Raw genomic sequence first — 19,342 nt, 5'->3', positions numbered from 1 at the left:
GGTGCTTTTGTAAAACTTTTTTATATGGAAATATAGTGATTTAAGAAAAAAATAAAGCCAATAAAATCCATATAATTTACAGCAAATAACTACTTTGGATAACTGATTCAACAATATAAGTGGGTGAGCAATGTCCTTCTTCACAGCACAATCTTGAAGGAACTGTGGAGAAATTTGTTGAAATAAGTTCACCGTTTTGACTAAGGCACACATTTTGTAATTAGATTTGTCCTGACCTGACAAAATCAGGTGACCTTGAAATGACATGCTGAAACTCCGAGAGGTTCACGGTTCCATCCTTGTCGATGTCAGACTCGTCAAGAATCTAAATGACATCCAAGTGAAAGTACAGTTTTGATTAACCCGTCTATGTTGTTGTGTTGCTATTGGAGGTTCTCGCTCACGTTGGTGATCAGCTGTCTCATCTCCTCAGGGGTAAGTCTTGTGTCGTCAGTCTCTCCAGTCAGGCAGTTGACCAGTTTCTCCAGATCACCATAGTCAAGAGTACCATCATCATCAAAGTCTAAAAACGAGAAAACGGCATCAAATGGAATGCAACCCAAGTGAGGAGTAGCGGAACAGAAAATGGATAAATTGGTGGATAAATCAGTTCCATGCTAGATTTTTTTGTAAACATTTACCAAATATACGGAATGCGTAATGAGACTTGATTTCCAGTGTGGCCGAGTCACTAAAGGCACTCAAAAGATCCAGGAAGTCTTCAAAAGTGAGGCTTCCATCTTTCACTTCAGATGTTGAAAACACGTGGCAAATTCTCATTCTAAAGGGGTTGGACTGGAATAGGGAAGAAGTACAAGGGTCAGTCCGCTTAGCAATACCTGAGGCATGCTCCGAAAACCAGATGAAATATCTCTCGGCATTGACACGTTGTAGCTTTTTACCTTGAGTTCTGGAAGGGTTAGTATCTTCTCCATGGGCACCCTGGCGTTTGGAACGTCTTTCTCCTCTTTTGTTAGCAGTTCAGTGAATCTTTTATGTGCCCTGTAATAAGACACAACGTAATATTGTGTTACATTAGCACTGTCGTATGAGCCTCACAATTTATATAAAAAAAAATGCATTCAGCGTGTGGCATACAAATGGTCACTTACAGAAGAATTTCTTGTTTTGTTAAAAAAGTCAGCTCCTAGAAGTAGTCAGTGAAAACAATCATCACACGCACACAATTAAAACCCATCAGTGCATGGTTATTTACAATATGTTACGATCAAAATAGCAAAGAAATTTTAGGATTCAATGTAATGACAACCCACAATTGTTGAGTCAAAGTCCAAATTGAAGACATATCCTGTCGGCTACGCTAATATAGCTTTGGCTTGCTAACGTAAGGTACACGTACAGTATTTGAAATCTTACAGTTCCCCACTTAACGTTAAACCAGAACGGCATTCTGTAGATTTGGTATTTTTATCTTTGGCCACTTACTTGGTATTCTGAGAGCAAATCCTTTCCAAGTTGACTCGCCGTCGTCCCCATCTTGTAATTTCCTCCGTGAAACTTTTTTCTTGTTGTAAACATTGTGACGTCTTACTTCCGCCGAAACGGCGAATTAACCCTTTGGTAACTTCGGCCACAAACAGCTGCGCACTCATGTTTCACACATCACACGGATAAATACGGTACGTTTATTATGTTATACACCTCTGCAATACATAGCCCCTCAAAAGAAATTTGACATGACATAGCAGTGGAGGTTTGAAGCAATTTGGTGAGGTGGCTGTGGAGTTTTTGACCAACTTATTCAACAGAATACTAGTGGGTGAAAAGATGCCTGAAGACGGAGGAAAGTGTGCTCGTCCCCATTTTTAAGAACAACGGCGATGTTCAGAACTGTGGAAACTACAGAGGAATAAAGATGATGAGCCACACAATGAAGTTATGGGACAGAGTAGCGGAGGCTAGACTTAGGACAGAAGTATCTATCTGCAAGCAACAATAAGGTTTCATGCCTAGAAAGAGTGCCACAGATGCACTATTTGCCTTGAGGATGCTTGTGGAAATGTACAGAGAAGGTCGGAAGGAGCTACATTGTATCTTTGTATACCTAGAGAAAAAGCCTATGACAGAGTATCAAGAGAGGAACTGTGGTACTGCATGCGCAAGTCTGGTGTGGCAGAGAAATATGTTAGAATAGTACAGGACACGTATGAGGCCAGCAGAACAGTGGTGAGATGTGCCGTTGATGTGTCAGAAGGATTTAAGGTGGAGGTGGGACTGCATAAGTGGTCCGCACTGAGCGCCTTCCTGTTTACGGTAGTAATGGATAGGCTGACAGACGAGGTTAGACTGGAATCCCCTTGGACCATGGTGTTCGCAGATATTGTGATCTGTAGTGAAAGCAGGGAACAGGCGGAGGAACAATTAGAAAGATGGAGTTACGCACTGGAAAGGAGAGGAATGAATATTAGCTGAAGTAAAAGTATATGTGCGTGAATGTGAGGGGCGGAGGAGGAAGAGTGAAGCTCCAGGGAGAAGAGATAGCGAGGGTGAATGACTTCAAATACTTGAGGTCAAGAATACAAAGCAATGGAGAGTGTGGTAAGGAAGTGAAGAAACGGGTCCAAGCAAGGTGGAACAGTTGGCGGAAGGTGTCTGGTGTTCTCTGCAACAGAGGAATTTCTGCTAGGATGAAGGGCAAAGTTTATAAAACAGTGTTGAGGCCGGCCTTGATGTACGGAAGATGTGGCTCTGAAGAAACAACAGGAAGCAGAAGTGGAGGTAGCAGAAATGAAGATGCTGAGGTTCTCGCTTGGTGTGAACAGATTGGATAGGATTAGAAGTTAGCTCATTAGAGGGACCGCCAAAGTTGGATGTTTTGGAGACAATGTTAGAGGGAGCAGACTTCGATGGTTTGGACATGTTCAGAGGCAAGAGAGTGAGTATGTTGGGAGAAGGCTGATGAGAATGGAGCTGCCAGGCGAAAGAGTGAGAGGAAGTCCAAAGAAAAGGTTGATGGGTGTTGTGAGGGAGGACATGAGGACAGTGGGTGTGAGAGAGTAGGATGCATGAGATAGGCTTAGATAGAAAAAGATGACGCGCTGTGGCAATCCCTATTCGGGATGAAAGGAAAAGAAGAATATCACAAAAGACCAACACAAATGTAAATCTGTACAATGAACTGACACTTTTGATAACGTGACGCATGTCATGCTCCTGGCACCCAGCCAGGCTGGGCGGGGCAAGGCCATCAGCACTCACGCACTTGCACCTCATGAACCCTAATGACACTCGGTACATATAGGACCCACGGGACGACTAGCAGATCGTTGCCTTTGATGCCTTGTTCCCGCACTCTCGTTTGCTTGACGTCTACCTTCTGTGCACCGACCCTCGCCTGTCCCCTGACCACCCTTGTAAGCCTGCTGCTACTAGTACTTCTGTTCGTTTGGACTGACTTGCTAGTAACTGACCTCGGAACAAATAAAGACCTCCTTTGTACTGCCTGCTTGCATCTTGAGTCGTGCATTCGGGTCCGCCCTCGAGCCTCGTTCGTGACAATACACACTTAAAGCCAGAGGTTTATGCACTCTCCAAAAACATATTTTTTTGTCTGTCTGAAGTCAAATAAGGCTAAACCTTTTCTGTTTTGGGTCAGTCAGGATCACCATCCATCCATTTTCTAAGGTGCTTATCCTCATGGGGTCGTCGGAGCACCGGAGCCAATCCCAGCTTTCATCGGGCAGGAGGCAGAGTACACCTTGAATTAGTTGTCAGCCAATCGCAAGGCACATGGAGACAGACAACAGTCACACTCACAACCACGTCTAAGAGCAATTTGGAGTCTCTAATGAATGCATGTTTTTGGAATGTGGGAGGAAACCTGAGTTCCCAGAGAAAACCCACCATAGACACGGAGAGAACATGCAAATTCCACACAGGCGGGGCCAGGAATTGAATCCCAGTCCTCAGAACTGTGAGGCCCAGGCTCTACAGCTGGGCCAGTGTGCTGCCTTAGGATCCCCCAAATTATTTAAAGTTACTAAATTCCACAGTAAAGAGAGAATTTCTTAGTTTTTTATTATTTTCTTCGAGGTCAAAAGTTTACATACACAAAAACTACGATGTACTAAATGAACATGGGGAAGCCCAGATGATGAGGGATTCCAGGATTCCAGCAGACTACTGTCAGAAGGTTATGGAAAGTTATGCAAAAGGTTTGACTCAAGTCAAGGAAATGCTACTTGTTATGAAGGAAATGTATGTAAACGTCTGACCTCAAAGAAAATAATGTAAAATTCTCCCAGAAGGGATCACTCTCATTATTGCGGCATTTAACAAAATTAAATAATTTTGTTGAAGCTGACTTACCTGAGTTCAGAGAGGTTTATTCCGATTTGACTTCAGACAGTGACACAAAAACAGAATGTGTTTATTTGCACCATGTATGGAAATTTGGGCCTTCAACTGTATGTCTGGCCACTGGTCACAATGGCGGCCATTGCAGATTGGTCCAGTGTTTGCATTGCAACCAACAAGTAGCTTGACGGCGACAAATTATCATGGATAAGTCTTTGAGTAGTTATCAGAAGGGATTAAAAGTTATTTCAGGGAAGGCAGTATGATATTAAGTGTACGATGACCAACCATAAGCCTTACAAATAAAATAATTTCCGGCATGCGGCACGGTGGAGCGAATGGTTAGAACATTGGCCTCACAGTTCAGAGGAGCGGGGTTCAAATCGCGTCCCTGCTTATGTGGTGTTTGCATTTTCTCCCCGTGCCTGCATGGGTTCTCTCCGAGCACTCCAGTTTCCTCCCACATCCCAAAAACATTCAACATTAATTGGAGACTCTAAATTGCCCCTAGGAGTGATTATGACTCTGACATTTGGCCATTGATTCTCGCTGGTGTCAGTCAACATGGGACTGCTAGAACACCTCAATGGCACAGGGGCCTACACGAGGATCCTCTTCGTGGACTTCAGCTCTGGATTCAACACCATCATCCTCAAACTCCTCTCCTCCAAGCTTCTCCAGCTCACCATCTGGCCTGCCATCTGGCAGTGGATTTACAGCTTCCTGACGGCAGGACGCAGCAGGTGAGGGTGGTGGATACCACCTCATCTCCGGACCCCATGGATGTGTCTTCTCTCCGCTGTTCGTTCTCTCTACGTGAACGACAGCGTTTCAATGCATCTGGGTGTCAAACTCCTGAAGTTTGCAGACAACACCACAGTCATTGGCCACAACAAAGACGGTGGTGACGAGTCTGCATATCAACAGGATGTCATGTTCCTGGCTTCCTGCCCAGGCTGGGCGTGGCCAGCCAATTAGTCAGAGCACACCTGCACCTTGTTCCAGCTGATGCCTCCCAGTATATATAGGACTTGGGGGACGACTTGTCCTTCGCTAGATCGTTGTGCTTGATGCCTCGTTCCGCACTCCTGTTTTCCTGACTTCTGCTCTCCGTGTACCGACCTACGCCTGTCCACTGACCACCCTCGTAAGCCTGCCGTACTATTACTTCTGCCTGGTTTGGACTGCCTACCTGAACACTGACCTTGGACTGAATAAAGGTTTCCTCTGCACCGTCTGCGTGTCTCTGGAGTCGTGCATTTGGGTCCGCCCTCGTGCCCAGTTCGTGACAGAACAATCTAGCCATAACATGGACCCAACCGACTCCGAAGCCATCCGCTGTGCGCTGCAAGTTCAGGGCAAACGCCTGGTCGAGCAAGAGACTGCTCTCCAGGTTACTAACCAACGGATCCATGAGCTCTGCGCCCAGCTGGAACCGTGGCTAGCTTCTTAAGATAGCGCGGCTGCTACGCCAACAAGGGTCGTTCCACCTGTTACGGAGCCTCCCCGTGCCGGCATAACTCCGCTCTCCCGACCAAAGCGGTTCTCAGGCGACTCCGGCAACGTCAAGCCCTTCCTGGCGCAGTGCGACCTCCATTTTGAACTGCAAGCATCCGCTTTTCCCACGGACCGCTCCCGTATCGCCTTCGTCATTTCCCACATGACGGGGAGGGCGGAGGCGTGGGCCACTGCCAAGTGGAGTCGTAACTCGGAGATCTGCCATTCATGGATGAGGTTCGTCTGCGCGCTCACCCAGGTTTTCCAGTACGCGGCTCTGGAACGTCAGGCGGAGTCCTCACTCGTGACAATTCGTCAAGGACGTCACCGCGTGTCCGACTACGCCATTGAATTCCGGATCCGGGCTGCCGAGAGCCGTTGGAACGAGGAGGCCCTCCATGACGCGTTTTACCAGGGACTGTCCCCACAGATCCGTGGCCACTTCGTTGCCATGGATCTTCTGCCTTCCCTAGACTCCCTCATCGCATTGGCCCTCAGGGTGGATCAGCGCCTGACCGTGCAGAGGCAGATGGACGGCCTGAGGGAGGAGGAGACGGAGAGGCTCAGCCTGGTCGCTTCCCGGCCACCCGCGTTGTCTGCCACATCAGAACCCATGCAAGTGGAGGGGCTTGGCAGTCCAGCGGAGGAGCGTCTGCGCCGGCGACGGGAGGGTCGCTGTTTTTACTGCAGGCGTTTGGGACACTTGATCGGCCACTGCCCGATTCGACCAGAGCACTCCGACATCAGGATCTCTACTCCGGTGAGTGTACGGTATACCGCGGGGGAGTCAGGGAGGTCCCTTCTTCACCTCACCTTGGGAAAGGACTCCCGTTCATGCACTGTGACGGCTTTCATAGATTCCGTGTCGGACGCTAACCTGATAAATCCCCGCGTGGTCGAAGAGCTGGGGGCAGCAACTTTCCCCACGCAACGGCTTCGTCACGCCTATGCCGCCAACGGCAAGTTCCTTTGTCGGGTTACACATCGCACTTATGAGCTTTCCGGACGCTCACTCGGAGCGTATTAGGTTTCATGTCTTCAACGCACATAGAAGCGACATCATCCTGGGCAGCCCGTAGCTCAAAGAACATAACCCGCACATAGATTGGGCCACGGGTCAGATCAAGACTTGGGGAGAGGACTGTCGCAGTTGCTGTTTCGCTGTCCAGGAAAACAAGGGTATTCAAGTCGCCCCGGTTCGGCTAACAGAGCCTAGTACCGCCCCTCCTGCTACCATGACCTCCGGGAGGTCTTCTCTGAATCTAAGGCAAAGTTTCTGCCGCCACATCGGTCATACGACTGCACGATTGAACTCCTGCCAGGCACCTCTCCTCCCAGAGGGAAACTGTTCTCGTTAACAGGACCAGAGCATCAAGCCATGAGGGACTACATCGAGGACTCGCTGGCAGCCGGACTCATTCGCCCCTCATCCTCACCAGCCGGTGCGGGGGTTTTTTTTTGTCAAGAAGAAGGACTCCATGCTGCGACCCTGCGTCGACTACCGAGGACTGAACGACATCACAGTCAAGAACCGGTACCCCTTGCCGCTGATCGCTACAGCATTCGAACTCCTTCAGGGAACCCGGATCTTCACCAAGCTCGACTTGCGCAGCGCCTACCATCTGGTGCGGATTCGGGAAGGAGATGAGTGGAAGACGGCGTTCAACACCCCCACAAGGCACTATGAGTATCTTGTGATGCCTTTTGGACTGACAAACGCCCCGACCGTCTTTCAAAACTTCATTAACGACGTGCTTCGGGAGTTTCTGAATAAATCTGTCTTTGTATACCTGGATGACATTCTCATCTTTTCAGCAGACCTAACCTCTCACATTCGACAAGTCAGAGAAGTGCTCCGGCGTCTGCTGCAGCACCAATTATACGAAAATATGTACAAGTGTGAGTTCCATCGGGCATAAGTGTCCTTCCTGGGCTTCATCCCGGCAGAGGGAGAGATACGTATGGACTCCGGGAAGGTCGACGCGGTGCTGCGGTGGCCTACCCCCGCCAATAGGAAGGACGTACAGAGGTTTTTGGGATTCGCTAATTTCTATAGGAAGTTCAAAAGGAACTTCAGTTCCGTGGCCTCTCCTCTGCATGCGCTCACCTCGCCACACACCACCTTCGTGTGGTCTGGGACCTGCAAGGAGGCCTTCAGCAGGCTAAAGGCAAGTTTCACTGCTGCGCCCGTTCTCATTGTTCCGGACCCAGATAACCAGTTTATGGTGGAGGTGGATGCATCTAATTCAGGAATCGGAGCCGTCTTGTCTCAGAGGAGTCCCAGGGACGGACGGATCCACCCGTGCGCGTTCCTGTCTAGGAAACTGACTCCGGCAGAGAGGAACTACGACGTGGGAGATCGGGAACTGCTGACGGTCAAGAGCGCGTTGAAGGAGTGGCGGCACTGGCTGGAGGGCTCGCAAGTACCGTTCGTTGTCTTCACGGACCATAAGAACCTTGAATACCTGAAGTCCTGAAGAGGTTGAACGCCCGCCAGGCCAGGTGGGCCCTGTTTTTCACCCACTTCCGCTTTACGGTGTCCTTCCGCCCAGGCTCCAAGAACGGCAAGCTGGATGCACTCTCGCGGATCCATGAGGGGGAGCGCACAGACTCAGAGGCCGCTCCTATCCTGTCAGAGGCGTGCTTCGTGTCCGGCTTCACCTGGGCGGTCGAGTCGCGGGTGAAGGAGGCCCTGGGAGAGACACCGCCGCCCGCAGATTGTCCGTCGGGCCGCCTTTTCGTCATTCCATCTCTGCGGGGAGACGTCATCAACTGGGCCCATACCAACAAGACGGTCTGCCACCCGGGTATGGCAAAAACGCATTCAGTGGTCAAACAAAGGTTCTGGTGGCCCAACCTCAGCAAGGACATAAGGGAGTTCGTCAATGCCTGCCCGGTGTGTGCGGCAAATAAGACTTCCCGCCTACGACCTGTTGGTAAGTTGCGACCCCTGTCCACCCCCTTTCGTCCGTGGTCACACATCGTGCTGGACTTCGTCACCGGCCTGCCGTCTTCCCAAGGGAACACAGTGGTGCTGTCTGTAGTGGACCGTTTATCCAAGATGGTCCACTTCGTACCGCTTCTGAAGATCCCATCGGCCAAGCAGACAGCCCAGCTGGTGTTAGACGAGGTCGTCCGTTACCACGGGCTACCCGAGGACATCGTTTCGGACAGGGTTCCGAAATTCAGCGCCCGCTTCTGGAAGGAGTTCTGCAATCGGCGCTTCAGCTAGTCTGACATCTGGTCATCACCCGGAGTCTAATGGCCAGACTGAGAGGATAAATCAGGAGTTGGAGACCGGTCTTCGATGTCTGGCATCCAGGGACCAGAGCACGCGGAGCCAGCACATCAAGTGGGTGGAGTATGGCCACAATTCTCTACCCTCCGCCTCAACAGGTATGGCTCCACTCCATGTCGTGCATGGCTATCCTCCGTCCCTGTTTCCTCCACTGGTCACAGACTCCGCGGTCCCGTCGGCCCTGGCCGTGGTGCGACGCTGCAAACGGACCTGGGAAGCAGCTTGGAGGACACGGCTGCGCATGAGCACCACCTACAAGTCCACAGTGGACCGCAAGAGAAGGGCCGCACCAGAGCTCAGGGTGGGACAGCGAGTGTGGCTCTCCACCAAAGATCTCCCGCTGCGAACGGAATCCCGCAAACTTGCTCCCAGGTTCGTTGGCCCGTTCCCGATTTCCAAGATCATTAACCGGTTCGCCGTCTCGCTGAAACTGCCCAGGTCGATGAGGGTGCACCCTACGTTCCACGTCAGCAGACTTCACCGAATCGCACTTTGTCGTTGACTCCTCCAGTCAAGCCCCCTCCGCCCCCCCGCATGGTGGACGGTGGGCCTGTGTATACTGTGCGCCGACTGCTGTCTTCCCGCCGCAGAGGAAGGGGGGTCTAGTACCTGGTGGACTGGGAGGGATATGGCCCGGAGGAGCGCTCCTGGATCCCCTCCCGCTTCGTCGTGGACCGCTCCCTCATCAGGGACTTTCAGAGCCTGATGCTCCTGGGCCGTCCAGAGCCGGCAGTTGGGGGGGGGGGTATTGTCATGCTCCTGGCTTCCTGCCCAGGATGGGCGTGGCCAGCCAATTAGTCAGAGCACACCTGCACCTTGTTCCAGCTGATGCCTCACAGTATATATAGGACTTGGGGGACGACTTGTCCTTCGCTAGATCGTCGTCCTTGATGCCTCGTTCCCGCACTCCTGTTCGCCTGACTTCTGCTCTCCGTGTACCGACCCACGCCTGTCCACTGACCACCCTTGTAAGCCTGCCGTACTATTACTTGTGCCTGATTTGGACTGCCTACCTGAACACTGACCTTGGACTGAATAAAGGTTTCCTCTGCACAGTCTGCGTGTCTCTGGAGTCGTGCATTTGGGTCCGCCCTCATGCCCCGTTCGTGACACAAGAAGTGGAATGGCCAACACAACCTGACAGTTAACTTAATTCCATTGTAACATGCTGCAAATTTTGACTTGAGATTGTTGTCACATCTCTATCAGGGCAGTTGTACATTATTCCTACACTCACTGCAGTAGTCTTTTCAGTCTACCCTATTTGCATATATGTTGTTGACCAGTGACTCTCCGTAGTAGGTTTATTTGTCTCGAAAATACTTTTTGTCGTACTAGAATGGCTCCAACTACCAGAGACAAATTTCTCGTGTTTTTGACACATTTTTGATGACAGCTGGTCATACACCGCCGAGTTTCATGGGAGAAAGTGATAACATCACAGTGCCACCCCTCCCCATCACCAGTTGTTCTAAACTTATTTGTAGGTTAAGCTTGCCGCACACTGCATGATGCACTCAAACACAAGTGGAATTGCATTGAAAGAAATTAAGAGTTGCAGAGTAACACCAACATACACACTCTTTCATATTGAGTGAATGTATGCGTGGACACCCTGAGCTTGCCTGGATAGGTATATGATACTGTCCTGTACTCGATCATATTTTTTACACCATAAAAAGATATTGTAGATTAACAGTTGAGAAAGATGCTGGTTGCTCAAGACAAGACGTAAACAAGAGTGTGTATATTTTCAAGATGTCTCACTGACTCCATTCATTTGAACATACCCAGCATGTACGTACCATTTGCATACTTTGGGTATGGTGGCTTGTTAGTGAAAAGCTTTGTTTTTTCATCTACAGTCACATACATTATAAATATAGTTAAGTATAGATGTAAAACAATATTTGATGCATTATATACTATTTATATAGCATGAGGCAGCACAGTGTCATAGCCCGCTCCCAGATATATATTTTAAATGTGATTTTACGTTTCTGAGCGTTTTGAACGGCTGTAGACTATGAAGTTGCAACTGTGTGCACCCAAAACCAGTGGCAATCTCATCAACTACTCATGGGAACACTTGGGAAACCTGGGAAAAACTGTCACAGTTCAGTCAGGTGCAACAGCCTTCGTGCTGTTTATTTGCATTCATCCTACCCATACATAGAACAATGTCAGAGAAAAAGGGTCAACACAAGTGCGTTAATATACAGTCATCATCTTACAAGACAACCTACAATATTACAAATCTATGGACACACCTTGTGTACACCGATGTACAATAATCATCCAACAGCAGCTTCTACATTTGTGCAACTGAGAGTATTACTTCCAGGAGGGGCTCAATGTAAAGCCTCGCAAAGACAAGAGCCTCAGGAGGTGGTTTGGGCATTTGGTTGGGATCTGGTCATCCCCCAGCAGGTCTGGGAACAACTCACTGGGTGTTGGCTGAATAATTGCTTGATGCACTGTAGTTCATCAATAAGTAACTAATAATATTTGCAATTTCATATCCAAACTAAATTAATGGCCATCTTTCATTTTATTTTTTTCATTAAACTTAAAAGAATGCTATAAAAAATATGTTTGCATGACTACAGCCACGGCATAATGTGAATTTAAATAACTTTTATGTTCTGAGTTTGAGCACATTTTGAATAGCTCAGCAATCTTCTCCACAAGAGGTCAGCTCAACTCCGGAGATGTAACAAACTAAGCGCCTGGATTTGTTTCCCAATCTGTTGAATCTAAAAAAAAAAAAAACAACATCAAATAGAAAGACAATGACTCAACAGAATTCAGGAGACTGAAGTGTTTACACAATTAAAACATAATATGTAGTAGCTCTGTAATGTTGAGGTACATTTGACAGAAATACATATTTAACGTAGATGACGTTTCCCACTAAGCACAACTATTATTGTGAGTTCCTCGTACTTTACCTGTCATTCTTGTTCCTTCCCGCATCTCTGCCGGAACACCAATGCCAAACTCATTTTCAGCAGTGACTCTAAAGTAGTAGATGCCCCCCTCCTCCAGGTCAGTCACCTTGTAGGACAATCTGTGGCATCTGTTTGTGAGTCTTGTCCATCCTTTTTTGCTGATGTCCAGCATGTCAACAAGGTAGTTTTTAACAGAGGCTCCTCCCTCATTCTCGGGCATGTCCCAAGTAATTGTGGCAGAGTTCTTGGTAACATCTTTAACAGCTAAATGTGTTGGCGGACCAGGGGAATCCAAAACTTTTACACTTAGAGTCAAAGAGGCATTCCCGACACTATTTTGAAGTTTGACAATGTATTTGCCTGTATCATCGCGAGTTACCTTTTCCACAGTAATGGAAGTGGCCAAGCTGGTGGTGTTGATCAGTCCTCTGATCCTTAGATCCACATTCACTTTTTCCCACATCACGCTGGGAGCAGGTTTGCCAGTAAAAGGTACGGTGAGGGTGAAAGTGCTTCCTTCTTTAACATGAAGGGTCTTCCTCATATCTGGGCTAATGTCAAACCTGGGTTCCTCTTCTCTGTCAACAGCTACATATGGATCAGTTTCAGGACTCGCCTCACTGATGCCTACCTTATTTATTGATCTAACAACAAATACATATTCTGTCCCCGAGGTGAGCCCAGCTACTTTAAACACGGTCTTATCTGTGTTTTCCGTTCCAACAGCCCAGACGTCTTCTGCATTTTTTCTAAATTCAACTTTATAGCCAGTGACTGGCGCTCCGCCATCAAAAAGTGGCTTGTTCCATGACAGAGTGATTGAGGACTTTGAAGAATCGAGAACTGCAGGCTTTTCGGGAGGGGAAGGCAGAAACTTTGGATCTTCTGCCATGGTGAGAGGGCATGGTAGACTGGGTTCACTTATCCCTGCAGCATTCTCTGCAAAAACACGAAATTCATATTCACATCCTTCATGTAAGCCAGAGGCCTTGACGCGTAGGTCATAGACAGGCTTCTTATTAACACGTATCCAACGAATGCCCTGCTTTTCGCGCTTCTCAGTGATGTACCCGCTAATTCGGCTTCCCCCATCAGATACTGGTCTCTTCCAGCAGATAGTCATAGTTTCCCTTGTCGTACTTGTGACTTCAACATCCATTGGAGCAGATGGGATGGTGTAGGGGTCGACTGCCTTGATGGGATCGCTTTCTAGACTCTCCCCCTCACCATATTTGTTCACTGCCTTCACTCGAAAGAGGTATTCATTTCCTTTGAGCAGCTTTGTTATTTTGCAGGTAGTTGCCATCAAGTCACCATAAATAATAGTCCATGCTACACGGCTGGTTTCACACTTCTCTACAATGTAATGCATGATCTCTGCGCCACCGGTTTCGTGAGGGGGTCCCCACGATAAGGTAACTTTCTCTGCTGAAAGTCCAGATATTTGCAGGGGTCCAGCTGGAGGCCCAGGCCTATCTAAGACTCTACATGTAATGGCAATAGATGTAGTACCCACAGTACTCTGTAGGGTCAGAATATATTGTCCAGAGTCTTTCCGAATGCTTTCACGGATAAGTAGAGATGTATGTGTTTTTGTTGCTGTAATCTCAATCCTACCCTTTGTGCTAATAGTTCTACCGTTCTTAAACCACAACACGGTAGGGTTTGGGTGGCCAGAGATATCCGCGTCTATTCTTAGAGGGTCACCCACTTTGACAACCAAAACTTGTCTAAATTTGTCCCCGATGATAATTCTAGGTGGTTCCACATCATCCTGTACAGTGACCGGTCCTGTGGCCTCAGAGGGTGCACTGAGGAGCTCAGCTGCATTCTTTGCTAGGACCCTGAAGTCATACTGTTCACCCTCTGTGAGACCAGTCACCTCAAAAAATGTATCACGTAAGCTGGTGAAGTTACACTTAAGCCAACAACTATCAGGAAGGTCTTTGCGTTCTACAATAAAACTAGTTATTTTAGCCCCACCGTCGTATTGTGGTTCCTCCCATGAGAGGGAAACTGAAGAGTTGGTTATATTGGTCACTGTGAGGTTGCGTGGGGGTTCACACTGGTCTCTTGCTGCAACAGGCTCTGAGGCTTTACTGCAGGGACTTACTCCAGCGATATTCTCAGCATACACCCGAAACTCATATATGAGGCCTTCTTCAATGCTTGTAACTTTGAATCTATTTTCTGTCACCGGACCTTTGTTCAACTTTGTCCACAGAATACTACTTTGATCTTTGCATTCAATGTGATAGCCAATAACAGGGCTGCCACCATCACTGCTTGCTGGGCTCCATGTAACAACCATGATGGACTTTGAGGCACTCACAACGGAGATATTGATTGGTGGGCCGGGGGCCTTGAAAGGATACTGGGCTATTATAGGTTCAGACTCGACAAAGGAACTCCTGCCATAACGATTCTCTGTAGCAACACGAAAGTGATATTCAGTTCCCTGTGTCAGGCGGGATATTTTTATGGAATTTCTGGCCACAGTGGCTGACACAGTCTGCCATATTGTGCTGCCTGCATCTCTCTTTTCAACAACATAATTAGAGATTTGACATCCCCCAGTATATTGCGGGTGCTGCCATGTCAGAGACACAAAGTCAGCGCTCACTTCTTCTACAGTTAGGTCACATGGTGGCCCAGGTTTTTCGAAAACATTAACATGGATTTCAGCAGACGCAGTTCCAGCGGAATTAGTTACAGTTACCTCATACAAGCCAACATCTATCTTAGTTGCATCTTTGATCAAAATTTGGGATGACATATCCGATGTAGACACATTTACCCTGCAGGTCTCTTTCAGCATGTTGCCATCTTTTTTCCAGGTTACTCTTGGATGTGGTACACCCTTAAATGGCACATCGATCCTTAAATCATTCCCAGCCTTCACGCTGAATGTGGTGAACAGCAAATTAATAACAGGTTGAAAACTTGTGTCTTTAACAGTAACAGGTGTCGAGAGGAGCTTTGGTTCACTCTTCCCCTTTTCATTCACAGCGCTGACTCTGAATAAATAGTCCATTCCTTTTGTCAGTCCAGTAATTACAGTTTCCAGTGTTTTACCCTGAAAACATGTTCTCCATGTGTCATGCCCCGCTGCTTGCATTTCTACAATGTAACATGAGATTTTGCTTCCTCCATCGTGATGTGGCTTTTCCCACGAAAGTCGTACACTGTCACTGGTGATATCACTCTGTATAATTTTCCCAGGTGGAAGAGGTGCTTCAGAGACTTTAACAGGCTCATTTGTTTCAGCTGGTGGTCCACTTCCATATTCGTTTACAGCCAAGACACGGAAGTAATAAAAACATCCCTCCTGAACGTTGTCAATTTTACACGAGTTCCTTGTACACTTACTACAGACACTTGTGAATACCTTCCGAGCCTCCTCTCTCTTTTCCACGGCATAATGGGAGATCTCTGCTCCTCCATCAATGAGAGGAGCCTCCCAAGAGATGTGCACAGAATCTCTTTGTACATCTTTCACTTGCAGGTTTGTTGGTGCACTGGGGGTATCCAACACTTGAACATTGATAAATGCTGATTTAGAGCCCTTGCAGTTAGTAACAGTCAATACATACTTCCCAGTGTCACTTCTATTTACATTTTCTATCATCAACAGTGTATAGGAGCCCGTCACTTCTATTTGGACGTGCTCACTGAGAGGACCACCTTCCTTTGACCATTTGACCGCAGGTTCTGGCCTTCCTCTGATGGGGACATAGAGACGTAGTGTTGAACAGGCTCGAACACTAACCAGCTTTCTCAAAGCTGTGTCCAACTCAACTTCAGGTTGTTCTAGTTTCTCAGCTGCAACCACAGACCCTGGTAATACCACAGGCTCACTAACACCATTGCCATTCGTTGCACGTACACGGAAGTTATACTCTCCATTTTGTCTCAGACCTTTTATTGTGTCTTTTGTATCTTCTGTGTTTGGTGTGCATGTGATCCACTCATCATCTGCTGCTTCTTTCATCTCCACAACAAATCCAGTAATGGGAGCTCCGCCATCATATACAGACTTGGACCAGGATAGCGAAACCGTACTGGATGAGTAGTCTGTTACCTTGAGGTTGGTAGGGGCACCTGGAGGGTATGATGGCTCACACACTTTAATATAATCACTTGCCTCACTGGGTGCACCAACGCCGGCAGTATTCTCTGCTGATACTCTAAACTGATAATAATGTCCTTCTGTAAGTCCTGTACATCTGAAACGCAAGTCATTCAGTCTTCTCTTGTTGCATTTTGTCCATCTAACACCCTCTTTATCAAGTCTTTCCAGGATGTAGCCATCAATCTCAGAACCTCCGTCCGTCTCGGGTCTTTCCCATGCCACCATGACAGAGTCTACAGTCACAGCAATGGCGATAGGGGTAGAAGGAGCACTTGGTGTTTTAAATGGATTTTGTGCAATGATAGGTTCTGATTCCAGAAATTCCCCTACACCAAATTTGTTTACAGCACAAACACGGAATATGTATTCTCTCCCAGGGGTCAACTTTGTTGCTTTGTAACTGATAGCTTCCACATGGGGATCAACCGACGTCCATGTGACACGGTGGGTCTCCCTTTTTTCAACAATGTAATGTGAAATACTGGCACCGCCATCATTTGACGGGGGGTTCCAATGAAGATTACATTTTTCAGCAGTGACAACTTTTACCCTCAAAGGTCCACCTGGGGAACTGGGTGTATCCAGTACCTTCACATTTACCGGCATTGACGTTGTTCCATCGATGTTAGTGAGACTCAGGATGAAGCGTCCACCATCCACCCGTGTACAGTCCCTAATGGTTAGTGTTGTATGAGTGAGAGTGTTTTTTACATCTGTTCTTTGTGTAGCTTTGTTGATTTCCTCACCATCCTTCAACCACCTTACATCAGGTAGGGGTTTTCCAAAATAATCAGCTTCAATTGTAAATGTTTCGCCAGCCTTAACAACAATTGTACTCTTGTACTTGGGGGCCATGAACACAGAGGGTCTTTCAATTACATCTTCCGCAAAGATGATTAAACTTTCAGAGGGTTTGCTCCAAACACCTGCACCATTCTTTGCAGTCACTCTGAACTCATAACTTTGACCTCCTGTCAAACCTGTAACTGTGAACTGATTTTCAATAACATTGGTGAAGTTTGCCTTCATCCACCGGCCATCTGGAAGCTCTTTCTTCTCCACAATATACCCTGTAATAGAGCTTCCACCATCATAGCCAGGTTTTGCCCACTGCAGTGTGACGTTATCTTTGGTGATAACAACAGCTTCAGGTTTACCAGGTGGATCACAAGGATCTCTCGCCACATAGCAGTCAGATACGTTGCTTGACAGACTGAGTCCAGCAATATTCTCAGCAAAGACTCTGAATTCATACTCGATGCCTTCCTCCAGCCCCGTCGTTTTGAATCGGGTGTCAGGTATGACAAATTTGTTCAGCTTGGTCCATAAGATGCTGTTCTTTTCCTTTCGTTCCAAGTGATAGCCAATGACAGGACTTCCTCCATCTCGGCCTGGGGGTGCCCATTCAACTAACATGCTGTACTTTGTTACTGCGGAAACAAAAGGTGTACCAGACGCCATGGGGACACTAAATGGGTACTGTGCAAGTACAACCGAAGATGTGATTGCTCCACTCTTTCCATACCTATTTTCTGCAAACACTCTGAATTGATATTCATTGCCGGTCTTTAATTTAGTGACTTTCATTGCTGTTCGCACTGTCGTTGCTGATACAATTTCCCACTCCATGTTAGTAAGTTCACGCTTCTCCACGACGTAGTTGTCAAGCTGACAGCCTCCTGTGTATGTGGGTGGCTCCCAAGAAATGCATACATAGTCAGAACTGACCTCATCAATCTTCACAGACCCTATGGGTGGGTCAGGCTTTTCAAGAACCACCACTGTGATTTTTCCTGTATAGTTTCCAGCATTGTTACTTGCTGTGATGGAGTATTGACCAACGTGCTCTCTGGTAGCATGTCTGATATGAAGAACTGTCATTGATGATGTAGTTGAGATCTCCAGCCTGGATGTCTCTTTGACAGTCTGTCCATCTTTTTTCCATTCTAATTTTGGGGCTGGATTCCCCAGCACTGGTATGTCTACTTTCAATTCTTCACCACTTTTTACCGTGAGTGTGGTACAACCCAGTTGCAAGGTTGGTTTTAAAACCTTTTCCTTTGCTGTATCATTAGAAGACTGATATTGAGGGTTTTGTGTCTTTCTTTCACCAGACCTGGTGAGCTGTTCTATAGAGAAACATAGATAAAACGTTTCAAAATGTCAGCCCTATTGTCTTAATTTCACACAGTCATTTGAAGATAGCTTGAGTTTGTAATTATTTTTTCTAACAATTATAAATATACATTTACTGGGAAGACTTCATGATGACCAGACATGTGCTTTGCATACCTCCAGCAATGGCAGAGGTGGATGACACAGCATCAGTAGCCTTTGTTTCATTTTGTGTCTACAAAACAGATGAAGTTTTCCTGTGAAATTAAATGTTTACACAAATCCACGATGCTTAACATAATCTCAAGAAAGAAAGAACTGCTTTAACAAGCCAATTTGTATTCTAGTGGTAGTAGTGATGGTTTTAGAAGACAAACAAATCATGACAGTTTTAACTACATACAACTAGTCATGTAATCCCAAAGAGCCAAAACCCAAAGCATTGCCCAAGACAACACGAATGTATACTGATGAAAATGCAAAATATGTTGTAATATTTGTAATATTAATGTAAAAATACTTACTTCTTTGTCTGCTCTTGCCTCCATCCTTATTTATGTCCGTATCGCAAGCAAAAACGAATTTAACTGAACGCAGTCAGAGACCTCTAAAATGAAGCTGTGCTCCCAAGCAGCCAAACACACACACACAACGCCAGAAGTCACTGCGTGCTTTATCTCCAAAAGCACGCAGTTACTCAGCAACTAAAATAGCATGACTGATTGGCCAGCTGCTGCATCTTCTAAAGTTAGTTGAGCTCGCATGGGTTGCAAAACAGTAGCAGATATAAATACACAAACAGGAAAAACAGCAATAAGACCAATTGTTGTATGTTGATATGATGAAAAGTACACTATCCTTTAAAAAAATATTTATTTCATTTTTTTAATGGTGCTCTAAGATGTTTGTGCATGGGACAAGTTATAGATATAGAACATTAAAAAGTGGACAAAAAGCTTAAACATAAAAGGTCATTACTATATACAATACATACACAGATAAAATTGTTGGTACCCCTCTTTTAATGAAAGA

The 19,342-nt window shown here is 46.9% G+C and overlaps 2 protein-coding genes across 2 annotated transcripts; both read right to left on the bottom strand.

Moving 5' to 3' along the window:
- Positions 1–2: 2 nt before the first annotated feature.
- Positions 3–1,599, bottom strand: LOC133501901 (calcium and integrin-binding protein 1-like). The gene is made up of 7 exons (XM_061822062.1): positions 1,447–1,599; positions 1,113–1,147; positions 903–1,002; positions 642–795; positions 405–523; positions 237–325; positions 3–162 (listed from the first exon to the last, which is right to left on the bottom strand). The coding sequence occupies exons 1-7, from the start codon at positions 1,537–1,539 to the stop codon at positions 141–143; spliced, it is 612 nt and encodes a 203-aa protein (XP_061678046.1). The 5' UTR covers positions 1,540–1,599; the 3' UTR covers positions 3–140.
- A 9,647-nt stretch (positions 1,600–11,246) lies between these two features.
- On the bottom strand, positions 11,247–19,008 carry LOC133502596 (titin-like). The gene is made up of 4 exons (XM_061823584.1): positions 18,835–19,008; positions 18,488–18,545; positions 12,064–18,324; positions 11,247–11,868 (listed from the first exon to the last, which is right to left on the bottom strand). Exons 1-4 carry the CDS (start codon positions 18,856–18,858, stop codon positions 11,834–11,836), a joined length of 6,378 nt encoding a protein of 2,125 aa, XP_061679568.1. The 5' UTR covers positions 18,859–19,008; the 3' UTR covers positions 11,247–11,833.
- Between the last annotated feature and the right edge of the window lie 334 nt (positions 19,009–19,342).

The sequence above is a fragment of the Syngnathoides biaculeatus genome, chromosome 6, assembly GCF_019802595.1.
Source record: "Syngnathoides biaculeatus isolate LvHL_M chromosome 6, ASM1980259v1, whole genome shotgun sequence".
In the NCBI taxonomy this organism is placed as follows: Eukaryota; Metazoa; Chordata; class Actinopteri; order Syngnathiformes; family Syngnathidae; genus Syngnathoides; species Syngnathoides biaculeatus.
This window is presented reverse-complemented; position numbering and strand designations above follow the sequence as displayed.

Bases quoted from the DNA above. Each gene is read 5' to 3' on its own strand.
- LOC133501901 (XM_061822062.1), bottom strand. From the start codon at position 1,539: ATGTTTACAACAAGAAAAAAGTTTCACGGAGGAAATTACAAGATGGGG. The intron at 796-902 runs GTAAAAAGCTAC...TCCCTATTCCAG, and splicing joins TAACCCTTCCAGAACTCAAG to TCCAACCCCTTTAGAATGAG. The intron at 524-641 runs GTAAATGTTTAC...TCTCGTTTTTAG, and splicing joins TTACGCATTCCGTATATTTG to ACTTTGATGATGATGGTACT.
- LOC133502596 (XM_061823584.1), bottom strand. From the start codon at position 18,858: ATGGAGGCAAGAGCAGACAAAGAA. The intron at 18,325-18,487 runs GTATGCAAAGCA...GTTTCTCTATAG, and splicing joins CACCTCTGCCATTGCTGGAG to AACAGCTCACCAGGTCTGGT. The intron at 11,869-12,063 runs GTAAAGTACGAG...TTTTTTTTTTAG, and splicing joins GGAAGGAACAAGAATGACAG to ATTCAACAGATTGGGAAACA.